Raw genomic sequence first — 21636 nt, 5'->3', positions numbered from 1 at the left:
AAAAAACTATACAATTCAATACTAACTTTTTAATCGGATTGACCTTTCGGTTGCAAATCTTGTTTTTTTTCTTCAAATAATCGATAATGGTTACTCATCTAATTTTACAATTATCTAATTTTACAATTGTGAAATTTTGATTAATTGTTCGAGAGGGAAAATGAATTGGCGCGTTGTCCAGTTTGATTTGGACAATAATGAGGAATTCGGCCGATTCGACCGCAAGAAGAAAAGAGATCATTATTGAAATATTTGAATAAAAAAAATTTATATAGTAGTTTTGATATTTGAATTTATATGAATAACTTGTAGATTTGTTCTTCAACCAGTTAGATCTTATAAATATAAACCGATGATTTTTCTACTTCATTTGTCATTTTTTAGAACATTAGAGTTATTGTCAACGAGGGGAAATAAAGCGAATTACCATTGTAAAAACTAGTACTACTACTATATTATAAATTAGTAATATCATATTATAAAGATAGAAGTTAAATTAAAATATAGAGTGTCGTGTGTTGGGATTAAGAAAATATATAAAATGGGGACCCAATTTTCATCATAATGACGTCATACCAATGTCACAATGATGCAGCCTTTTATTTTAAAAAGAAAATTTGCTTTCTTACGCACAAGTCTATTTTCCAAACGTAGACCCAATGTAGACACACGCAATTAATGTGACAATTCTATTTTTTTGTATTTTTTTGACAAGTTAAAAAAATTATGAATTTGATTAAATTTTATTTATCCATAATTTTTGAAATAGTCTAAAAATTATAAAATTTGAAATTTCTCGACCTGTCATATATGATATAACCTCACTAAAATTTATGTTATGTTATAACTGAAAAGGAATTCAATTTTTATGATTTTTCTATATATTTTTAGAGTTATATAATTGTAGAACATATCAAAATTTAACCAGGATTTAATGTTTTTTTGGACGTGTATAATGAATACAATACGTTGTTTTATAACTACTATTATAGTCAAGTAAGGCGATAATTGCCACGTGTGATTAATAATATCGACCCATTCATAAAAATACAAAAAATGTTGAAGAATCTTAATTTATAATTCAGCAGCTAAAAATGATAATAATATAAAACATAAAAAGATATGCTTAGACGTGAGGATGGTGTCATTTATTGTGTCATTGACTGGCTATAATTTTTATTTCATTTATACGATTCATCACTTTCATTTGATTACCAGTGATGTCGTCAATGTTACATAGTATAATATATTTGAAAATTTATTATAAAGTTTGAGAGAATCATCTTGTTACAAGTTTGACTACAACTAATTAGAGTAAAAAAAATCCCTAAAATTTGAGTAATTTAATGAATCGGGTAACCAAACCATATTAAACTACTTATTGTTTCAATTTTAAAAAACAATAAATGCAAATTAGCCACCTTGTGTTTACAATAATATACTCCGTAATTAGTTTAATCTATGTATTTAGAATCGTATATTATCTCATGGTGATGACAACTATGATGCTCTCATCATAAGTAACTAAATGCTCCACTTAAAAGCCACAAACTTAAACTATAGATTAATTGGAAAATAACAAACTATGTTAATATTATATTGTGTGGGTTCCCATCAATTGGAGTTTTAATTTTACCAGGGCTAAAACCGATCAAGATTATCGTATAACAATTAAGGTTGAAAGCAAAGACTATTGAAGAAGATGTGTTTTTTTTTCCAATATAGTAGTATTGTTTAAAACTTTGTCCCTAATTTTGCTTGTTTTATGGCTTTGTTGTGCGCTTTGTTGAAGGAAGTGTGTCATTTTTAGTTGTTTGTTGGTTATGTATTGCTATGATCAATATTGAATTGACTTAATCTAGAATTAGGTATTATGAAAAAATTAAGCATTTAATTGTAAGTTGATGATCAAGATATAAATTCAGTTCCATAATTGAATTGACTTAATCTAGAATTACTACATTTAGTTTTTCAAATTTAGTGTAGTTTTTGAAGTGTACAACATTACAAATCCAATTCCGACAAGACGGCTAGTATACATTTATTAATTTACCCTTTTAAAAAGTAGCATAAACCAATTCTCATTAGGAAAATGATTCGGAGACATAATGTCTCCAAGCCATAATACTTAAAATGGTAAGTATATATTATATCATATTTTTAATTAAATTTATATTTTGTATATGTACTTTATTACCCCTACATTAATTTGTTTACTAAATACACCTATTTAAGGATATAAATTTTGATTATGCATAGATGATGCATGCATTTAATAACATGTTGCAATCATCTAAGTGTTTAAAACATGATTTGATAACTTTTTTTATATATGCCCATTTTAATGCATTTACTTAAAGATATTTCTTTAAAATTTTAAATATTAATTTTATTAGCTTTATATATTTAGTGTACATTTTGTCTACAAATAAAATAAGATTTATCAACAAATAAATAATTTCAGACTTCTTAATGAATTAGTCTTTATAAATGTGAATTTAAATAATTTTTAACAAATAATTAGCGCTATAAAATATAAATAATTAGTTATCTAATATTTTTGAACTGTAAATACTTAGAGTTACTATAACATGTGACAAAAAATAATTACTTTGTAATTATAATACTATAATCTTCAATATTGATAAACTTATTCTTTTAATCACTTTTTATTCACAATAATCTTTAAAAAATAATAAATTTTTTAGCTCACTTTAATATAACACCCAACACATTAAAATTTGATAATACTATATTATATATTAATACTACTAATTAAGTGAGTATATGGTTTTGATTTTAAGAATTCTCTAGTTCTAATTTTTTATTTTTTTATTTTGATTTTTTTAAATTCTTAAATCTTGGACCATTATAGTTGAACCTCGATAAAATCATATGTTCTTATATCATTTATTTCATATTTTAAATATATTAAAATATTTAACTATAACATGCAATAAATTAAATTTGATACATGGTGTACGAATGCTAATTGAGTCTAGTGTTTATGATTTTAAGTTTAATTCTTTATTTTACAAAATTATAATTTCTTTAATTTATAATTTTTGAAAGATTATGTTTAACAGTGATCAATAATAAATAATCGCATGTTCTTAACTTATATATTTAACATTTTAAAGCTACATATTTAATATTCCCTCACTCTTTTTTTTGCAAATATTAGAATTCCTAACTCTAAACAAATAATACTCCGCACTATCTTATAATATTAGCAGAGTTTATGATTCTTATTACTTTTAATTATTAATCAACTAGTAGTAGTTGACATGTGGTATATTAAAATAATCTAAAATGAGAAAAGTAGATTCATCCAATTATTTTTGTATTAAATTAATAATTTCTTTGATTTTTAACATTTAAAACGATAGATTTGAATCTGAATAAAAATTAAATTGTATTTTCTTAACTCATCTATTTAATATTTTAAAACTAAATAGTTATATTAAAATATTAGACGCCCTAGCTTAATTAAATAAAAAATATTAAATTTAGTTAAAGCAAAGAAAAATAATAAAAAAATTGAAAAGATAATGAAAAAATAGTATATTATTTTATTATATAAACCAATTTGAATAAGATAAATGTTTAATTTTTTACATATTTTTTCATATACTATTAAATGAATGATTTCATTGTTACTATATTGACAAAATGTTTCAGAAAATTTAAGGAAAAAAATAAGTTATGAAAGAATAGCACAACGTAAAATCTATTTGAAAAAGCATATGATGCTATTTAAGTAATCAAATTATTTTACAATTAAATATAATAATTTAGTTATGTAGTGTGTTAATTAATACTGGTAATCTAAATTACTAATTTTTTAATTAATTGTTTTAAAAATTTACACGACAAGAATGGTTTTGATTGAAAAATTTTTAAATTCATTACTCTAGTTGCATGATTAAGTTTATCTCCAATTAACATATATGCATTTAGATAAGAATAATTAATTTGGTTAAATTTTCCTTAATTAGGTATATATCTATTTAATACTTTAATGTTAGGGTAAATTAGTCACAATGTTATTATGGCTTGGAGACATTATACAAACACATATATGTTATACTGCAACTTTTCATGTGATATGTTAGCATTATTTATTTTAATTCCAAAAAGGATTATTAATGTTATTAGTTCTAAAAAGTATTTAATTACTTATTAAAGTTTTATTTATTTATTTTCTATAATTTCAAGTAATAAATAAGTAATAAATCAAGCTTTGATTATAATTAAATAATTGGTATAATTAATAATCAATATTAAACATAAATGAATTAATTGAGAGCCATGCCACAAAGGCACAAATAATAGTCATATACACTAAGTTCACTGTATATTAGTAGTAGTAGTACATGTATTAATTCAACAATCACAACCAAATTGTGAGTGGGTAAAATGGGATGGCATATAACTGCACGAGATTCATCGAATCTACAATTGCGGCAACCCACTTCTATTCAACTAAGTTAACATATGTAAAAAGGTTTTATTAAATTCAATACATAGAATAATGGCCATCATACCCATCCCTTTTCTATTGAGATAAATGCTCAATGTGAACAAATAATGATCTTTAATAGTATTAAAATATATACTACTACATTCAAAGAAAAGTGTCGACCCATATGCGTGGACTAGTGTTAAATAATGTTATGCCTTGACATGAATATTATCATAGCCTGACATAACAAGAACGCAAATTTGTCTTCACTACACACAAGAATCTTCCTATAATTAAATTTTATTGAAAGGAGTTTGTCCTAAATGCCATAGTTCTAAATTTATGGGCTTCATTTTCTTTAATTAATACTCCACCATCTTTCATTCACTAACTTTTTGGAAAATTATATGATTCACTAGTTTTATCATAATGAGAAACTTAACCCTCTCAATTTTAAGACCTTTTTTCAAGACCAAAGAGTAAACTCAATTTTTAGCCCTTCTTTAATTAAAATACGCAGTACCATCTTTCAATCACTAACTTTTTGGAAAATTATAATATGATTCAAACCATCTTTAGCCATTTATACTAAATTAAAATTCACGTTTAAATATATATCACACCAAAAAATAATTTTACTTCAACGTTTACACCAAACTCAAATTTACATAATCTTTTAGTACCGTGTCTCACAACACATATCCATATTTATTGTTATCCAAAAAAAAACATAAAAATAGGTTTAAGTTTGTAGTATAATTGGAGAAATTTCTACAGCAAAAATAAGATTCGTCGTATGGTTGGGGATGACCTAACTAGTTTTATCAATAATGAGAAACTTAACCCTCTCTTTTTAAAATAAGACCAAGGAGTAAACTCTATTTTCAGCCCTCCATTTTAGATCCAAAATGTTACTCCATATGAAGTATGCGATTTTCAGATCCTAAACAGTATGAAATGAACCAAAAATGAACGGAACCGTTAAAATGTTTCGCTACCACTACTGTGGTTTCACATGTGAAACAATATTTAACTTTTTCAACAAAGTAGCTTGCTTACTTAATGCTTTGGTCCCAACCTCTTCTGCATCCAGTTGTTCACTAGTCCAACAAAAAAGTGAAGGCTTATTAATTATTGCCAGTGTCAATGTAAAACAGATCTTGATTACAGCTAAGATTTATGAGGAAGAACAGTTGTAGATTATCAAAAAAATGAGTTGGTTTAGATTGGAGAGTGTGAATAGATCAAATTCTAATACTCCATATCCTTTGTCAACACCTATAAAACTCAAGAGCTGCACACCCTAAAAGGCTAAAAGCTTTGATCATTTTCATGTTTGAAATGTAGAATTATGCAATCTACTCCATTTCTTATGCAAAATTCAGGAGTTGCATATTTGATTTTAGGTTGTGAAACAACATTTTCATGTTTGAAATGTAGAATTATACTAGATTAAATAGTTTGATCTTTGTTGAGTTAAGGTTCATATTAAGTTATTTTAACACCAAAATTTTAATTGGCAGTAAAATCTGAACAAATCAATAGTTTGGTAATTTACAATTAGATTCTAATTTAGGTATATTAACCCGAATTTGACAAAAGTTTAGGAATTTACAATCAAATAATCCAAATTTCTAGAGAATATAAGTTTGAAACCAAAGTCCAAATACTACTACTATATATATGTTATAAACTTGTGTAGAGAGAGTTTGTAGACAAATTGTGAAAAGAGAGTAACGATAACTTGTTTGTAATACGGAGACAATGGGCCTTAAGCCCTTAAGTAGTGAACTACTACATGAATATAAATGGGCTCTTCAGAGATAATGGGCCTTAGTTCAATTCGTAAGATAACTTGTCTGTTACCATACAAATGAATGGGCCTTAATTCATTTCGGCTAAATTTTACTCCAGTGTTCCATAGCAATACTGTCATTTTACTATTTTGGAAGGTTCCATAGGAATAGAGTCATTTCTTTTTTTCGTAAAAGTCAACACATTTTTCCACATCCTACTTTACCCTCTCTTATTTTTTCTCTCTTCATAGACCTTTTTCATTTTCTACTTTATTTTTCTTTTATTTAACTCACCTAAAATAATTTTTTTTTAATCTCCGTGCCGAAAAGAAACGTCTCTGTTATAATGGAACGGAGAGAGTAATACGGAGTACGTATATTTTATTACGAAAGCTAAACTCTTTTATTGGAGTAAGAGCATCCGCAATGGTCGGCTAGCGACCGGCTAGCCGATTCGTCGCGCTAGCCGTCGCTCGTCGCAAATTGGGCGATTGTGGCGGCCCGATCGGCCAGCGCCGATTTTTTATTTTTATTTTTTAAATCATATATAAACGCGATTTTCGTTTCATTTTCATTTGCACCACTTGTTTTAACGAGTTTTCTCTCTCTCTAACTTTCTGTACAAGAGCATCATCGAGCGATGAGTAACGCGGGTGGTAGCGGTAGTGGTAGTGGTGGGGATCCTGAGGAGTACGAACGGAGGATGAACGAGGCTATGGATGCCTACATGAACCGTGGGATGGAGCGGTACATGCGTATGGTGGAACAGCAGGCGATACCTCGCCCTCTACGAGTTGTCCACCACCGAGCGGTGATTGATCGGGATCACGTAGGCTGCACATCGGCGGCTGTACGACGACTACTTTGCGAGAGAACCTGCGGTTTCCCGCCAACATGTTCCGACGACGTTTTAGAATGCGCGGGGAGTTGTTTATGCGCATCGTTGGCGCATTAGAGCGTTGATATCTGTGTTTCCGCTTCGGGCACGATGCGGTTGGCAGACCCGGCCACACCCCTATTCAAAAGTGCACGGCGGCAATCGGGCAGTTGGCCTACGGAGGCGCGGCAGACATGTGGGATGAGTACCTCCACATCGGTGAGTCGTCGGCCACTGAAATGTGCGAAGGAGTTACGTGGGGGCGTGATCGGCATTTACGGTGAGCGGTACCTTGAAGCCCTACTCCGAAGATTGTCGGAATTTGATGCGGATGCACGGGGAGAAGCATGGGTTTCCCGGGATGTTAGGCGGCATAGATTGTATGCATTGGGAGTCGAAGAACTGTCCGACTGCCTGGAAGGGGGCCTACACGACCGGCTACAAGTCAAAGAACCCCACGATAATCCTCGAGGCCGTAGCTGATTACCGCTTGTGGATCTGGCATGCGTATTTTGGGGTAGCCGGGTCGAACAACGACCTCAACGTCCTGAACTCGTCTCCCCTCTTCAACGAGAAGTGCCAGGGCGTCGGTCCAAGCCGTCTCTTTTGTGGCCAACGGCAACGGGCATGATATGGGCTACTACTTGGCGGATGGGATATACCCTCGGTGGCCGGTCTTTGTGAAGACGATCCGACAAACAAGTGATGAAAAGAAGGCCTAGTTTGCGCAACGACAGGAGTCGGCGCGCAAAGACGTGGAGCGCGCATTTGGTGTGCTCCAGTCTCGATGGACGACAATTAAGGGTCTAACGCGTTTGTGGGATGTCGGATGCGTTTCCGAGATAATGTACGCCTGCATTATCCTGCACAACATGATCGTCGAAGACGAAAGCGTACAACCGACTAGTTGGGTCGGTGACGATGAAGCCGATCCAAGCCACGGAACGGCCACCCCTAGTGTACGACGACAGGGGTACCTCTCGATGAAGCCGGCCGCCTCAAGGAATTTGCCAACATGCGCCAAGTGGATGCTCATATTCAACTCCAAAAGGATATAATTGAAGAGTTGTGGGCACGGAGGATTGCACGGCGATAGTTTTTTTTCTTTATTATGCATGTAATTTTTTTTTATCTATATAACTTTTTTAAATGCAATTAATGAATTTTCCTGTATATGTGTCGTAAATTTAATTCCGTATTTTAATCGTAATTTTAATTCCGTAAATGTAGTATATTTTGAATTGTTTTTTATTGCGGCTGGCCTAAATCTGATGTAGCAGGTGGTTTTTTTAGTGTTGCTGACGTGGCAGGGGAGAGAATGGCTGGCCTAAGCACCATTGTAGATGCTCTAATATATACTAGTAGTATATGTTGACGAGCAAATGAAAATACAAAAAATTGTTATACTAAATATTTTATTATACTATTAATATTAAAATAAAATTCGCCTTCAATCCTTCATCTAATACTCAAATCGTTGGCTGACCATCACCACCAACGATTTGGTGAACGAACATCTTAAGATTAAGTTGAGAGCTCCCACCATCTTCCACAGCATCCCTCGCCAAATCCCTCCATTTCTTAGCCATTTTCCTCATCTCTCTACTCTCATCTCCGCCGTCCATCACCATCTCCAAGCACCGCACGATCTCATCGCTCTCCACAATCTCCCCCTTCGCCGCCCTCACTCCACACCTCCACAAATCCTCCACCAGCTTCGCATTCGTCACCTGATCCATCGCCTGCGCCATCGCCACCACCGGCACCCCCGCCGCCACGCTCTCCAGCGTCGAATTCCACCCACAGTGGCTCACGAAGCAACCCACGCTACGGTGCGACAGAACCTCCACCTGATTGCACCAATTCACCACTCTCCCTCTCTTCAATAGCTCCTCCTTACACCTCAGCTTCTCTCTCTCCTCCGATCCTCTCACCACCCACAGGAACGGCCGCCGGATCCTCACCAGCGCCTCGGCTATCGCCTTCGTCTGCCGCCACGTCAGCTCCGAATTGCTCCCGAACGCCACGTAGATCACCGATTCCCTCTCCGAAGAATCCAAAAATTCCATGTAATCGTCGCTTTTCTGAATCAAATCACCTCCGAAGGCGACGTCGGATGGATCCGAACCGTCCAAAAACGCAGAAGGAATCAACGGCCCGATCGCCACCAATTTGTACTTATCCAAATCTCTGAGAGCCTCCGCCTCCAGCGCGTCGAACGTGTTCACCACCACCGTCGCCCGCTCATCCTCTCCGTCCAAAACCTCAAAAATACCACTCAGCAATTTGTTGCCGAAATCTTTCACGATCGGATTCGTGTCGAGGAAGAAGGACGGGAGATCGCCTGGGCAGAGCCGCGGCAGCCCTGGCAATTCAATCACTTGATCTGAAGGATTAAAACTGTTAGGAGTATTATAGTAATGAAAATAGACGCCGAATAGAATAGCCGGTTGGATGCAGAGGAGAGTGGCGGGGACGCCGAGGCGGCGGGCGGCGAGGCCGGCCCAGGGGACGAGGAGGCTGAAGACGATCCGCGCGTATGGGCGGCCTTCGGCGCGCTTGGCGGCGACGGCGTCTTCAACGGCTTTGGTACCGTGTTCGGTGATGGCTTGGTTGAATTTGGGGGGGTTTTGTGAGGAGTCGTCGGGGCCGGTGGAGAAGGAAATGATGTCGATTAGGGAGAGGAAGGAGGACATGCGGGCGGTGGCGGAGGCGTGGGTGAGGATGGTGACTTTAAGGCCGTGTTTGGCTAGGCGCTTTGCGAATTGGAGGGAAGGGTTGATGTGGCCTTGGCCGGGGAAGGTTACTAGTAGGATGTGCTTCTCCGCCATTATATTCAATCTTATGCTTTGATTTGTTACTCTTTTTCTCACTTACTATATTTGTTATGGTTGTTATATACTTGAAAAATGAGTATGCTCAAAGTAAGATAAAAAAATCAAACAGGACAACTTTTGAATATTATTGTATAGCATCGGTTATTGTATGTGAAGGAAGATTCACAGCCTTTGCCAAGAATTTTCATTTGGTGTAAATTTCAACAGATTCTTGTCAAATTGAGTACGCAAGTAGAATATTAGTAGGGTCATGTCAGATGGTTAATTCACTTTAGTGTAATCTTATGTTAATCAATATCTAAATTTTAAAGAGTTGAGGGAGTGAACTTGTAAAATTGATAAGCGAAAACAATCCTCTAATTAGTTCCAATAAAATCTACGGAGTACTAGTAATTAACGATTTTGGTCGAGGAGGTTTCAATGTACTTTAACTTGTGATATACACATATGACGACTATTTCCAAACCATACCAATTAAGTGTACTAGGATATTGTACACATCGACAGGTACAAATTATAGTCCTCGTGTATCAAAGTCATATTTATCAGCATCTAAATAGACAACTTTATTTAGGTTACACAGAATCTCAGTGCTGCATATTTTCTTAGCTTCTAGAAGCTTTCTGTCCACATTATTATGATAAAATCTAGAATCAATGGTGATGGTATGTGTATGTGTGTGAAAATGTGTTGGTGGAGATAGAGATTTCTAGTGACAGACGGAAACTTTTACAACCTAATTAATTTGAATTAGCTGTTTCAACAGCACTCACTTAGACCTCCATTCTTTTGCCATCTCAAACCCATTCTTGCCATAGTTGTAGTCTTCAATGGTCTTCTCGATTTCGGCTTGCGTGTTCATCACATAGGGGCCATGCTGAACCACTGGCTCACCGAGTGGCTCGCCGCCCACCAAGATGAACCTCAGCGGCTTGGCCGACTTGTTCCACACGCTCAGACCCTCTCCCGGACCCAAAACCAAGATATGATGGGCTGACACGGGAGACGAGTTGGGCGTTCCAAACACCCCTTCCCCTTCAATAATGTATGCAAACGCATTCCATGACTCCGGGATCCTCTGATGATGCTGAGAGCCGTGCTGGAGGGTGAAATCAAGGTACATTGTTGGAGTTCGCGTGTAAACCGGGGAGTGAACTCCCATGGACTCCCCTGCAATCACTCGAACTCTAACACCGTCTTCCTCTGCACTCGGGATGTCATCCCTCAGCAATTCTTGATATCTAGGTTCAATCCTGCAAAAGTAACAAACCATTTTATTCATTCAATTTCATCAACTTTTAAGCATTAAATCATTACTAGTACATTTGTGGATAGCTGCATAACACAAAAGGAAATAGAACTAACATCTTATCCTTGGATGAGAGATTGATCCACAGTTGGAGGCCTGTGTGAGTGCCTTCCCCTGCAGGCATTTCTGAGTGGACCATACCCCTCCCTGCAGTCATCCACTGCACAACTCCAAACACGAAGATCAAACCCGAAATTCGAATTGATAGATAATCAAAATAATCAGTTGATCAACTACCTGCACTTCACCAGCATGAATTGTACTCTTATTACCAGTAAAATCTTGATGTGTGAGACCTCCCTATATACAGATAGCAAGTTCAATTTATTTCATTTCATCCAAAAATGGCTACAAAAAGACCTCTCTTAGCTGTGAAAACAACACAAAATTACCTGTAACAAATATGTAACAGTCTCAAACCCTGAAAACAGAGCATAAATGTCAATATTTTGTTTTCATTTGTTTGAATTTGCATAAGAAATTTAATATTATAGCAGTATTTGATAATGGTAGATACCACGGTGGGGATGATCAGGAAATCCAGCAGGCGGCGTAACTACAATGAAAATAAGATCATTCAAATTCAATAACATAATTAAATATTCAATAAAAATCATCATAAAAACAACGTGTTACCAGAAAATTCATCCAGCATGAGGAAAGGATCCAGCGACTTCAATTCAGGTCTACAATTTTCAAGCACCAAATCAAACCAAAATCACGATTCAATAACAACTCATGCTACTACAAGTTGAAGTTGAAGTAGCGAATTACTTGATTCCCATAGAATCAATGATCTTCTTCGAAAACAAAAAAATGCCCAATTAAAAAGCTTAGAATTTGAAGAAATTAGGGCGCACCTTCCAATGCTTCGTCTAACAACAGCACCTTCTCCCGCGCTCTGGGGCTTTGCCAGGACTATCTTGGCGACCAATCTAGGCTGCTCGAAGCCTTGATCGGATACAGACATTATGCTCCTCAGAGAAGAAGAAAACGTTTGGCGAATTGGAGAATTAGTGATGATGGTTTTGTGATTCAACAATACGAGTTTGGTTGCAGAGATCATATAAAAATCTCTTGTGTTTTGTGTCTATAAAGTCTGCTCTCACATCTCCAATTTATATACTTGAAATAACGACCTTTTTAAGACTACGTAAGCTATAAAAAACTAGCAACGCCAACTTTTTAACCAGGATTGAGTCATAAGTCATTGACCGTTCGGTTGCGAATCTCTGCATTTTCTCGAACGATCAATAATGGTTACTCATCTACTCTTACGACTAAAATTTTGATTAATTATCGTAAAGAAAAAAGCCGAATTGGCGTGTTGTCCAGATTGGTTTGGACGTATATAATCCTCTCACATTTGGATAATTGAAAATCGAAGAATTCAGTCAATTCGACCGCAATAGGAAAAGAGACTATTCTTGAATTTTTCTTTTGACTTAGTAATATTTGATACTCCCTCCGTCCTAAAAGGATATTGATCGACACAAGTTTTAATATAAAATTAGTAGAGTAAGATAGTTGTATGAGAGAAAAAATAATTAAAATATTGTTAACTGAGAATGAGCCTACCTAATTAGAGAGAAACGACTTTCCAAAGTTAAAAGGTGTATACTCTAAAATTATCTCCAACCATACATCAAAAATAAGTTTTGGTGTAAAAATCTTTTTCAACCATACACCAAATTCAAATTCATTTTTAGTGTTTTTTGTGAAACAGCACCATATTTGGTCTTACTTACAAAAGTTTTGTGAGACAAAATCCAAAAATGATGTAAATTTTAAATTTAATGTAAATAGTTGGACAGATACTCAAAAATGGGTTTGAGTTCAGTATACATAATTGAAGATGGCTAACAAAATTTATATAGTAGTTTTGATATTTGAGTTTATATGATTAGGATTAAATGTAGATTAGTTCTTACGCCAGTTAGATCTTTATAAATATAAACAGATACCTTTCCTACTTCATTTGTCATATTTTTTAACATTAGATTCATTGTGAATGAGGGGAAAGGAAGCAAATTACCATTTTATAAACTAATAGTACTAATATTATACTCCATTCGTTCTCGATTAATTGTTACTCTTTGATCGGGCTTGAGTTTTAAAAAATGTAAAGAAAAGTTGGTTGAAAAAGTTAGTGGAATATGATACCCATTTTTTTATATTGGTTTTATAATAAAATGTGATCAAGTGAGTTAGTGGAATGTGAGATCTACTTACCATTTATAGTAAAAATGAAGTGTGACAATTATTGAAAGACGGGTCAAAATGGAAAAGAGTGACAATTAACAGGGGATGAGGGAATGAGGGAGTAAATTAGTACTACTAGTATTACATATTTACATAGAAGTTAGAATTAAAATTCAAAATAAAGAATGTCGTGTGTTGGGATTAAGAAAATACTAGTACTCCCTCCATCCCACAAAAAGATGTCACACTTTCCTTTTTAGTTTGATCTAAAAAAAATGTCACATTTCTCATTTTTGAAAAAGGTTCTTCTCATATAAATATAAAAATTATATTTTCTTTCTCTATTTAATACACAAAACAAAACCTCCTAAAATCTTGTGCTGCTGTCCCACAAGTGTTGCTGTTCCACAAGTGTGACATATTTTTTTGGGACGAGGAGAGAAGTACATGGGCACCCAACCCAATATTTCATCATTAAACGACGTCATACCAATGTCACAATGATGCAGCCTTTTATTCCAAACGTAGACCAAGGCAATTAATGTTGCAATAGATTCTAGTAGTATTTCTTTAAAGTATAGCTTTTTTTTCTCTGTTTCTCAAATAGTCTATCCTGCAAATGTAGTCTCACGCAATTAATGTGACAATTCTATTTTTTTTATCTGTTGAAATTTGATTAAATTTATTTATCCATAATTTTTAAAATAGTCGAAAATTTATAAAATTGAAATTTCTCAACCGTCATACTCCATATGATATAACCTCATTAAAATTTATGTTATGGGATAATTGAAAACGAATTCAATTTTTATGATTTTTCTTATATTCCATATTTTTAGAGTTACAGATTTATAGAGCTTATCAGAATTTAATCAGAATTCAATAATGCTTTCATGCACATATAATATGACGATAATATATTGTTTTATACGGAGTACTATTATAATCAAGTAAGGCAATAATTGCCACGTGTGATTTAATAATATCGACCCCTTCATAAAAATACAAATATTGATGAAGAATCTTAATTTATAATTCAGCAGCTAAAAATGATAATAATATACTGGCTATAATTTTTATTTCATTTATACGATTCATCACTTTCATTTGATTGGCAGTGATGTCGTTAATGTTACATAGGGAGTAATATATTTGAAAAATTATTATAAAGTTTGAGAGAATCATCTTGCGACAAGTTGGACTACAACTAATTAGAGTTTAAAAAATCCCTAAAATATGAGTAATTTAATGAATCGGGTAGCCAAACTATTAAACTACTTATAGAGTTATAGTTTCAATTTTTTAAAATAATAAATGCAAATTAGCCACCTTGTGTTTAGTTTAATAAGTAATACTGTAGTACTAGTATGTATTAAGAATCGTATATTAACTCATAGGTGATGACAATGCTCCACTTGAAAGCCATAAACTTAAAACTAAGATTAATAGGAAAATAACAAACTATGTTAATATTATTAGGGGGGCAGGAGGGGGTGGTCGCACCTCTCCGACGGCCAACAGAGTCGAATTTGTCCTAAAGATTGGCCGGAAAAATCCATGGTCTCCCCCTCCGTTGAAAAAAATTAAAAGGGAAGAAGACTCGTAAACTGAGCGAACAGTGGAGAACGTGTCAGAGTTTGTATACTAGAAATCACGTTTCGAGTGATTGAATACTATAAAACTCTTATTTTATTTTCCAAGGAATAAAATAGATTATTTTTGTCATAATGTTGTTGTGTTTTACATTTAATGGATGTTAATTGCATGTTTAAATGTATAAGTTAACTTAACAAAGTCTAATTCTTTGTTTTAGTAGACCGGTTGTGGGCGACGTCCACTTTAAGGTAACACGGTCAGTCCTAAACAAAGAAAAAGAAGAATTTCACGACCTAGATGGAATTAGACTATTCATCGTGAAAGGTTGCAATGTCAGTCCGCATATTTCTAAGCCTTATTGAAATAAGATGACATTGGTGTGGTAAAGCACTGAACGGATCTAACAGCAAGACGTGTCTTTGTGCTATCTACTGAAAGACGAGATCTTGATAAATATTTGTTTCTTAATCAATGTAGGGTTTGGCATTGAGCATACGGTATTGATTATGCATTACTTTGACTTATCAAATGGTGCGGGTTTTTCGTAACCCAATAATCCTCGATATATTGGGTAGTGGTGATTAATATCTAGCGGTAGCTAGGATTGCTATTATATTGAATCATGCGCGAGGTGAGTCTCGTTTGATAATGTCCTCAAGAGGAGCGCGAAACAAGGTTTTATTATTCGAGAATCTAGCTAGTTGGAGTTTGATTACTCTAAGAATAATAAATAAGCGTTTCATGCTAAGTTCACTCTTGGAATTAATAAGAAGTTAATTAATTAAGTCCAAAGCAGACATTAATTAATTAATGGACATTTTTATCTTAAGCGCGGGAAATGAAAGTTAAAACGGAACCCAGATTACTTATAATTTCGGATTTGGATGGGGAGAGTTCAATATTACTTATGTAGTGGCTGCTCGTAATATTCCAATTAAAGCTTATATTAAATTGTGGGTTCAATTTTTTTTTAGGTTCAATTTAAAAAGTAAATTGGATGAGCCCATATCCAAAACCTTCCATAGCTCCATGTCTGGGTCGAAAAGGAACTTAATATAAATAGGAGAATAAAGGAGACAAAAAAATATAAGCTAAATAGATCTGATAATTATGTGATTTATTTGTTCGATTTAATTAATTTAACGAACGCTTCCGCTGCCAGTTCCTTCACAACGGTCCAAGATCAGAAGGTGACTTGAGATGAGAAGGTTATCGGAATATGACGACGCCGACGGAAATGGAGATTAGGGTTCGTTCAGTGAATTGGGGAAGGAAACGTTGGAAAGAAGATGACCATATTGGGCTTATTTGGAGAAAGATATATTGGGTTTAATAAATTGATCATTTGTTGGGCTAATAAATCTATAGAAGGGCCCAAATATTTTAGTAAAGTATAAGTAATTTCTAAAATTGGAGACACACTTTCTTACATATATTACTTTAATATAGAATATGGAATGCACATTTTTATCTAATTATATTTGTACTTGGACAATTATATATACTATATTTAGAAAATTGTGCTCAATTATACTATAGATTTTATTTAAAAATGAATAGTAATACCTTGAATTATACCTTCAAACCAATTGTAGTAAACATATTACTTAATCATATCTTTTATTAATATCTTTAATATATATTTAATTAAAGTTTTAAATATAATTTGGCCTTTGATATTCATAGTATAATTTTATCTCATCAAGAAAAGTTTTTTCTTCAATTATTTATAATAAAAGAATTTAAAAATATTTTTAAGATATAAGTATTCACAGAAATTAATTTCGCGGAGTGATACTTGAATATTAATATACTCCCTCCACTCAGTAAATATGAAATATTTGAATTTCAGAATTTTATGTAGTGTTTTTTTTAGTTAATGAATAGAAAGTAGAATAAGAGAGATGAAAATGTAGAGATGACATTGTTTGCATTTTAGAAAACATTTCAGTTTTAATAGGAAGAGAAAGTATTACTCCCTCTGTTCCATAGTAATAGAGTCATTTTGCCATTTTGATACGTTCCATAGTAATAGAGTCATTTCCTTTTTAGTAAAAGTCAACACATTTTTCCACACCTACTTTTCTCTCTCTTACTTTTTTATCTTTTCATCTCTCAACCTTTTTCATTTTCCACTTTATTCTCTCCTTACTTTAACTCACCTAACACAATTTTTTTAATCTTCGTGCCGAAAAGAAATGCCCCCATTACTATGGAACAGAGGGAGTATTTTATTATTAAAATATATATTAAAATAATATATTTAATTTTATATACTACTAATAAATTCCGCCCCCTCCGTTTTGAAGTCCTGGATCCGCCACTGGATAGAGGCGTAGAGCAGCCCGACTGTACGTCCCGCCCTTCATCCGGGCTGTCCGACTCATATCCGACCGGGGGGGAGGGGGGGAGCCTTGCGCGATGTCATAGATTATGCAATAGATTACACCATGCACTTAATATAAACCGCATAATATTGGCCAAATGCCATACGTAAGTAGAAGATCAGATCATTGTCGATATCACTACTTACATCTATAAAGCAATCAAGTCAAATTTTATGTTTTCTTTCTCTTATTTGTAAATACCTATGTTGAGAGTTTTTTTTATTTGGTATTTCCTCCTGCAAGCACAACAAACCAATGCCAACTTTTGCTATTTCCGGAAAAACAGCCCGACTCTGATTTGAGAGATCTAATCATGCCATTACTAATCAATGTCTATCTTGTTTTTATAAAATTTTAATTGAGAATTAGATTCACATTGTAAATATTATCCAAATATACCATTTTTATCTAATTATTTATTGATTTTATAAAAGTGTGTATTTTCACAAATTTTAAATATGTTTTTATATAATTGTCTTATTTATTTTTTATAAAAAAAATAGTGTGATAATAAATAAATATACTATACTCCCTCCGCCCCATAGAAATATATCATTTTGGGTTGAAACAGAACGAGTTTTAATGTGTAATTGGTAAAATAGTTGAAATTGTGTAGAAGATGGTGGAGCCCATAAATGATAAAGTAAAAGAGAAGGGAAAAAAGGTCGCCATAAATAAATGAACACTATTTTTATGGGACAGGCGAAAAAGGAAATATGTCCTATTTTAAGCGGTGGAGGGAATATTATACTACTTCCTTCGTTCGTGAAATGTTGTCAACTTTTGGGAAGTTAGTGAAATTTTCACCATTCTAAAAAGTTTGTGAAATGGTGAGCGAAAGTGGTAATTTGCCAACACGGATTTATCACGCAAAAGTGGACAACAATTTAAATGGTGACAAATTTTTAAGAACGGAAGGGTACATGACAAGTGCGTCCCTCGCTGTCCTCATTTATCGACAAAAATACAACTGTTAGTTTTTTTATCCCGTTCCTTCATAGAGACTTATCTCATTCTTCTATTCCTGGCGCTGACGACAGACCTGAGTGGCTAAACTATGCCCAAATTGATAAAGCGGTAGTTTTGCATAATACATAAAAAAATATTTGAAATTTTATAAGTATTTAATTTGTGTCTAATTTATTAAACCAATTAGTTTTGCTCGATGATGTTGCCATGGTCGTTTAAAAACGTCAGATGACCAAAATTTCTACTTATATTGAGTTTTAAGTCTCTTCAACCTCGGTAATTGTCGAAATCATTGCACCAACGGCTTGCTACCAGTTCAAAATACTCTGAGGCCCAAACCTGGCCGATATGTTTAGGAATGTCAATATAGTCCGCAACCCGTGGGCTGACCCGAATAGCCCGCTAAATTTATATGGTTAGGGTCGGAAATTTCTAGCCCGATAAAATTAAACCCGATAAGCCCGCACCCGATTAACTCGCAACCCGTTAGGGCCAGACCCGAAAACCGATGGGCTGGCCCGATAACCCGGTAAAATTTATATTTTTCAATTTTTTACTCCTAATTCGATACTTCGTTGACTAATTTTATGACATAGATAACTAAAAAAAGATAACTTTCAATTTTATGGTAAATATATAAATTATATATTGAATTTTTATTAATATAATAATTATTAAATAAATTAATCTAACTAAAATAATATTTAAATTTTTAACATGCATTAAAATTTCACGAAATATTACAAATATTAGTATTTTATGATTGAGTTTAAGCATATATATCAAATTTATCATAATTAAATATTTTATATTTTATAAATATAACTAATTTTCATCATGATTTATTGTGTTGTTCGAGCCTTAACCTTATCGGTAGCAACCCGATTAACCCGTCGGGCTAGCCCGAAACCCGAGCTTTTAGGGTTAGGGCCGAACTTTTACAACCCGAAAGAAATCACAACCCGGCAAGCCCGCACCCGATTGACCCGCAACCCGAATAGGGTCGGCCCGAAACCCGATGGGCCGGCCCGATTGACATCCCTAGATATGGTTCTGAGACAGCCCGTGAGAGGTTGTTAATACTCCCTTTGTCCGTGAAATGTTGTCCAGTTTTACCATTTTGATCCATCTGTAAAAAGTTGTCCACTTTGTTTTTTTTTTCTATTTTTGATAAATGGTCTCCATTTTCCACCAATTATTTACACTCACATTCTATTATAAAATTAATATATAAATACGAGATCCTCGTTCCACTAACTTTTTCAACTCACTTTTCTACACATTTCTTAAAACTCTGCCGAGTCAAACATGGACAATATTTTGCGATGGAGGGAGTATTCCAAAACAGAAACCAACATAGTCTAATTCGGAGCCCAGTGATACCAATTTAACCATGCATTCCTAATAGTAATACTCATTTCAGTAATCGTACTAATAGTGGTCTCATATCATGATAATGCATATCTAGCACTATATAAACCACAACAAATAACTGAGACCACAAACACACAACTTATCTTTTACTATCAACAATGGCGGAGAAGCATATCCTACTAGTAACATTCCCCGCGCAAGGCCACATCAACCCTTCCCTCCAATTCGCAAAGCGCCTAGCCAAACACGGCCTTAAAGTCACCATCCTCACCAGCACCGCCGCCACCGCCCGCATGTCCCACACCCTCTCCCCTTCCTTCCACTCCCTAATCGACGTCGTTTCCTTCTCTACCGTCCTCGATTTATCCACACACGACTTCCCCAAATTCTACCAAGACCTCTCCGAACACGGCGTCAAAGCCATCGAAGACGCCGTCGCCGCCAAGCGAGCCGAAGGCCGCCCCTACTCTCGGATCGTCTACAATCTCCTCGTGCCGTGGGCCGGCCACGCCGCCCGCCGTCTCGGTGTCCCCTTCACGCTCCTCTGGATCCAACCGGCCGCTCTCTTCAGCGTCTATTTTCATTACTATACTAAGAAATTTAATCCTTCCGATGAAGTGATCGAGCTGCCGGGGCTTCCGCGCCTCCGCCGCGGCGATCTGCCGTCTTTTTTTCTCGAGACGAATCCGAGCGTGTACAATTTGGTGATTCCGACGCTGATTGATAATTTCGAGATTTTGGACGGAGAGGATGGGAAGCCGACGGTGGTGGTGAACACGTTCGACGCGTTGGAGGCGGAGGCTCTGAGAGATTTGGATAAGTACAGATTGCTGGCGATCGGGCCGTTGATTCCTTCTGCGTTTTTGGACGGTTCGGATCAATCCGACGCCAGCTTCGGAGGTGATTTGATTCAGAAAATTGACGATTACATGCAATTTTTGGATTCTTCGGAGAGGGAATCGGTGATCTACGTGGCGTTCGGGAGCTATTCGGAGCTGCCGCGGTTGCAGACGGAGGCGATAGTGGAGGCGCTGGTGAGGATCCGGCGGCCGTTTCTGTGGGTGATGAGAGACTCGGAGGAGAGAGAGAAGCTGAGCTGTAGAGAGGAGTTGATGGAGAGAGGGAGAGTAGTGAATTGGTGCAATCAGGTGGAGGTTCTGTCGCACCGTAGCGTGGGTTGCTTCGTAACGCACTGTGGGTGGAATTCGACGCTGGAGAGCGTGGCGGTGGGGGTGCCGGTGGTGGCGCTGCCACAGTGGACGGATCAGGGGACGAATGCGAAGCTGGTGGAGGATTTGTGGAGGTGTGGAGTGAGGGCGGCGAAGGGGGAGATTGTGGAGGCGGATGAGATCGTGCGGTGTTTGGAGATGGTGATGGACGGCGGAGATGAGAGTAGGAAGATGAGGGAAAACGCTAAGAAATGGAGGGATTTGGCGAGGCAGGCTGTGGGCGAGGGTGGAACTTCTCAAGTTAATCTTGGCATCTTCTTGGATCAAATTGTCGGCGGCCGTTAATTAATAACGGTTTGATTATCACTTAAATAAACCACGATATCCAATATGTAGTACTCTTAACAGTTACACATGAAACGAGTCATCCAGCAAAATCCCTACTCCTATATCCTAAATATGGTCCAGTATTTATGAATTACTACTATGATAAACTAAAAACAAATGAATTTTGTTGGGATATTTGAAACTCCACTTGTTATGATAAATTAAAGTGTGAAATTATATTTTTATACTTGCAATGTATTTTTCTCATTTTACTCAAAAGTAAAACAAAAGTCAACAATAACGAAATTAATAAAATCTGGTTTATTTA

At 35.0% G+C, this 21636-nt stretch overlaps 3 protein-coding genes across 3 annotated transcripts; 1 reads left to right on the top strand and 2 right to left on the bottom strand.

Annotated features, from left to right (window-relative positions):
• Positions 1 to 8536: 8536 nt before the first annotated feature.
• Positions 8537 to 10074, bottom strand: LOC125196904 (UDP-glycosyltransferase 75C1-like). The gene has a single exon (XM_048095567.1). The coding sequence runs from the start codon at positions 9967 to 9969 to the stop codon at positions 8608 to 8610; it is 1362 nt and encodes a 453-aa protein (XP_047951524.1). The 5' UTR covers positions 9970 to 10074; the 3' UTR covers positions 8537 to 8607.
• Positions 10075 to 10505: 431 nt separating this feature from the next.
• Positions 10506 to 12495, bottom strand: LOC125195381 (pirin-like protein). Its single transcript, XM_048093538.1, has 8 exons — positions 12475 to 12495; positions 12145 to 12374; positions 11921 to 11970; positions 11802 to 11840; positions 11677 to 11705; positions 11522 to 11584; positions 11341 to 11444; positions 10506 to 11228 (listed from the first exon to the last, which is right to left on the bottom strand). The coding sequence occupies exons 1-8, from the start codon at positions 12493 to 12495 to the stop codon at positions 10745 to 10747; spliced, it is 1020 nt and encodes a 339-aa protein (XP_047949495.1). The 3' UTR covers positions 10506 to 10744.
• Positions 12496 to 19848: 7353 nt separating this feature from the next.
• Positions 19849 to 21555, top strand: LOC125197515 (UDP-glycosyltransferase 75C1-like). The gene has a single exon (XM_048096270.1). It carries the CDS (start codon positions 19971 to 19973, stop codon positions 21324 to 21326), a length of 1356 nt encoding a protein of 451 aa, XP_047952227.1. The 5' UTR covers positions 19849 to 19970; the 3' UTR covers positions 21327 to 21555.
• Positions 21556 to 21636: the final 81 nt, after the last annotated feature.

This window comes from Salvia hispanica, chromosome 6 (assembly GCF_023119035.1).
Source record: "Salvia hispanica cultivar TCC Black 2014 chromosome 6, UniMelb_Shisp_WGS_1.0, whole genome shotgun sequence".
Lineage (NCBI taxonomy): Eukaryota > Viridiplantae > Streptophyta > Magnoliopsida > Lamiales > Lamiaceae > Salvia > Salvia hispanica.
Note: the sequence above shows the minus strand (reverse complement) of the source record. Positions and strands in the feature narration are given on the sequence as shown.

Coding starts and splice junctions, on each gene's coding strand:
- LOC125197515 (XM_048096270.1), top strand. CDS start 19,971: ATGGCGGAGAAGCATATCCTACTAGTAACATTCCCCGCGCAAGGCCAC.
- LOC125196904 (XM_048095567.1), bottom strand. CDS start 9,969: ATGGCGGAGAAGCACATCCTACTAGTAACCTTCCCCGGCCAAGGCCAC.
- LOC125195381 (XM_048093538.1), bottom strand. CDS start 12,495: ATGACTTATGACTCAATCCTG. Junction 12,375..12,474: donor TGACTTATGACTCAATCCTG/GTTAAAAAGTTG, acceptor CAGACTTTATAG/ACACAAAACACAAGAGATTT. Junction 11,229..11,340: donor CTCTCATCCAAGGATAAGAT/GTTAGTTCTATT, acceptor TTACTTTTGCAG/GATTGAACCTAGATATCAAG.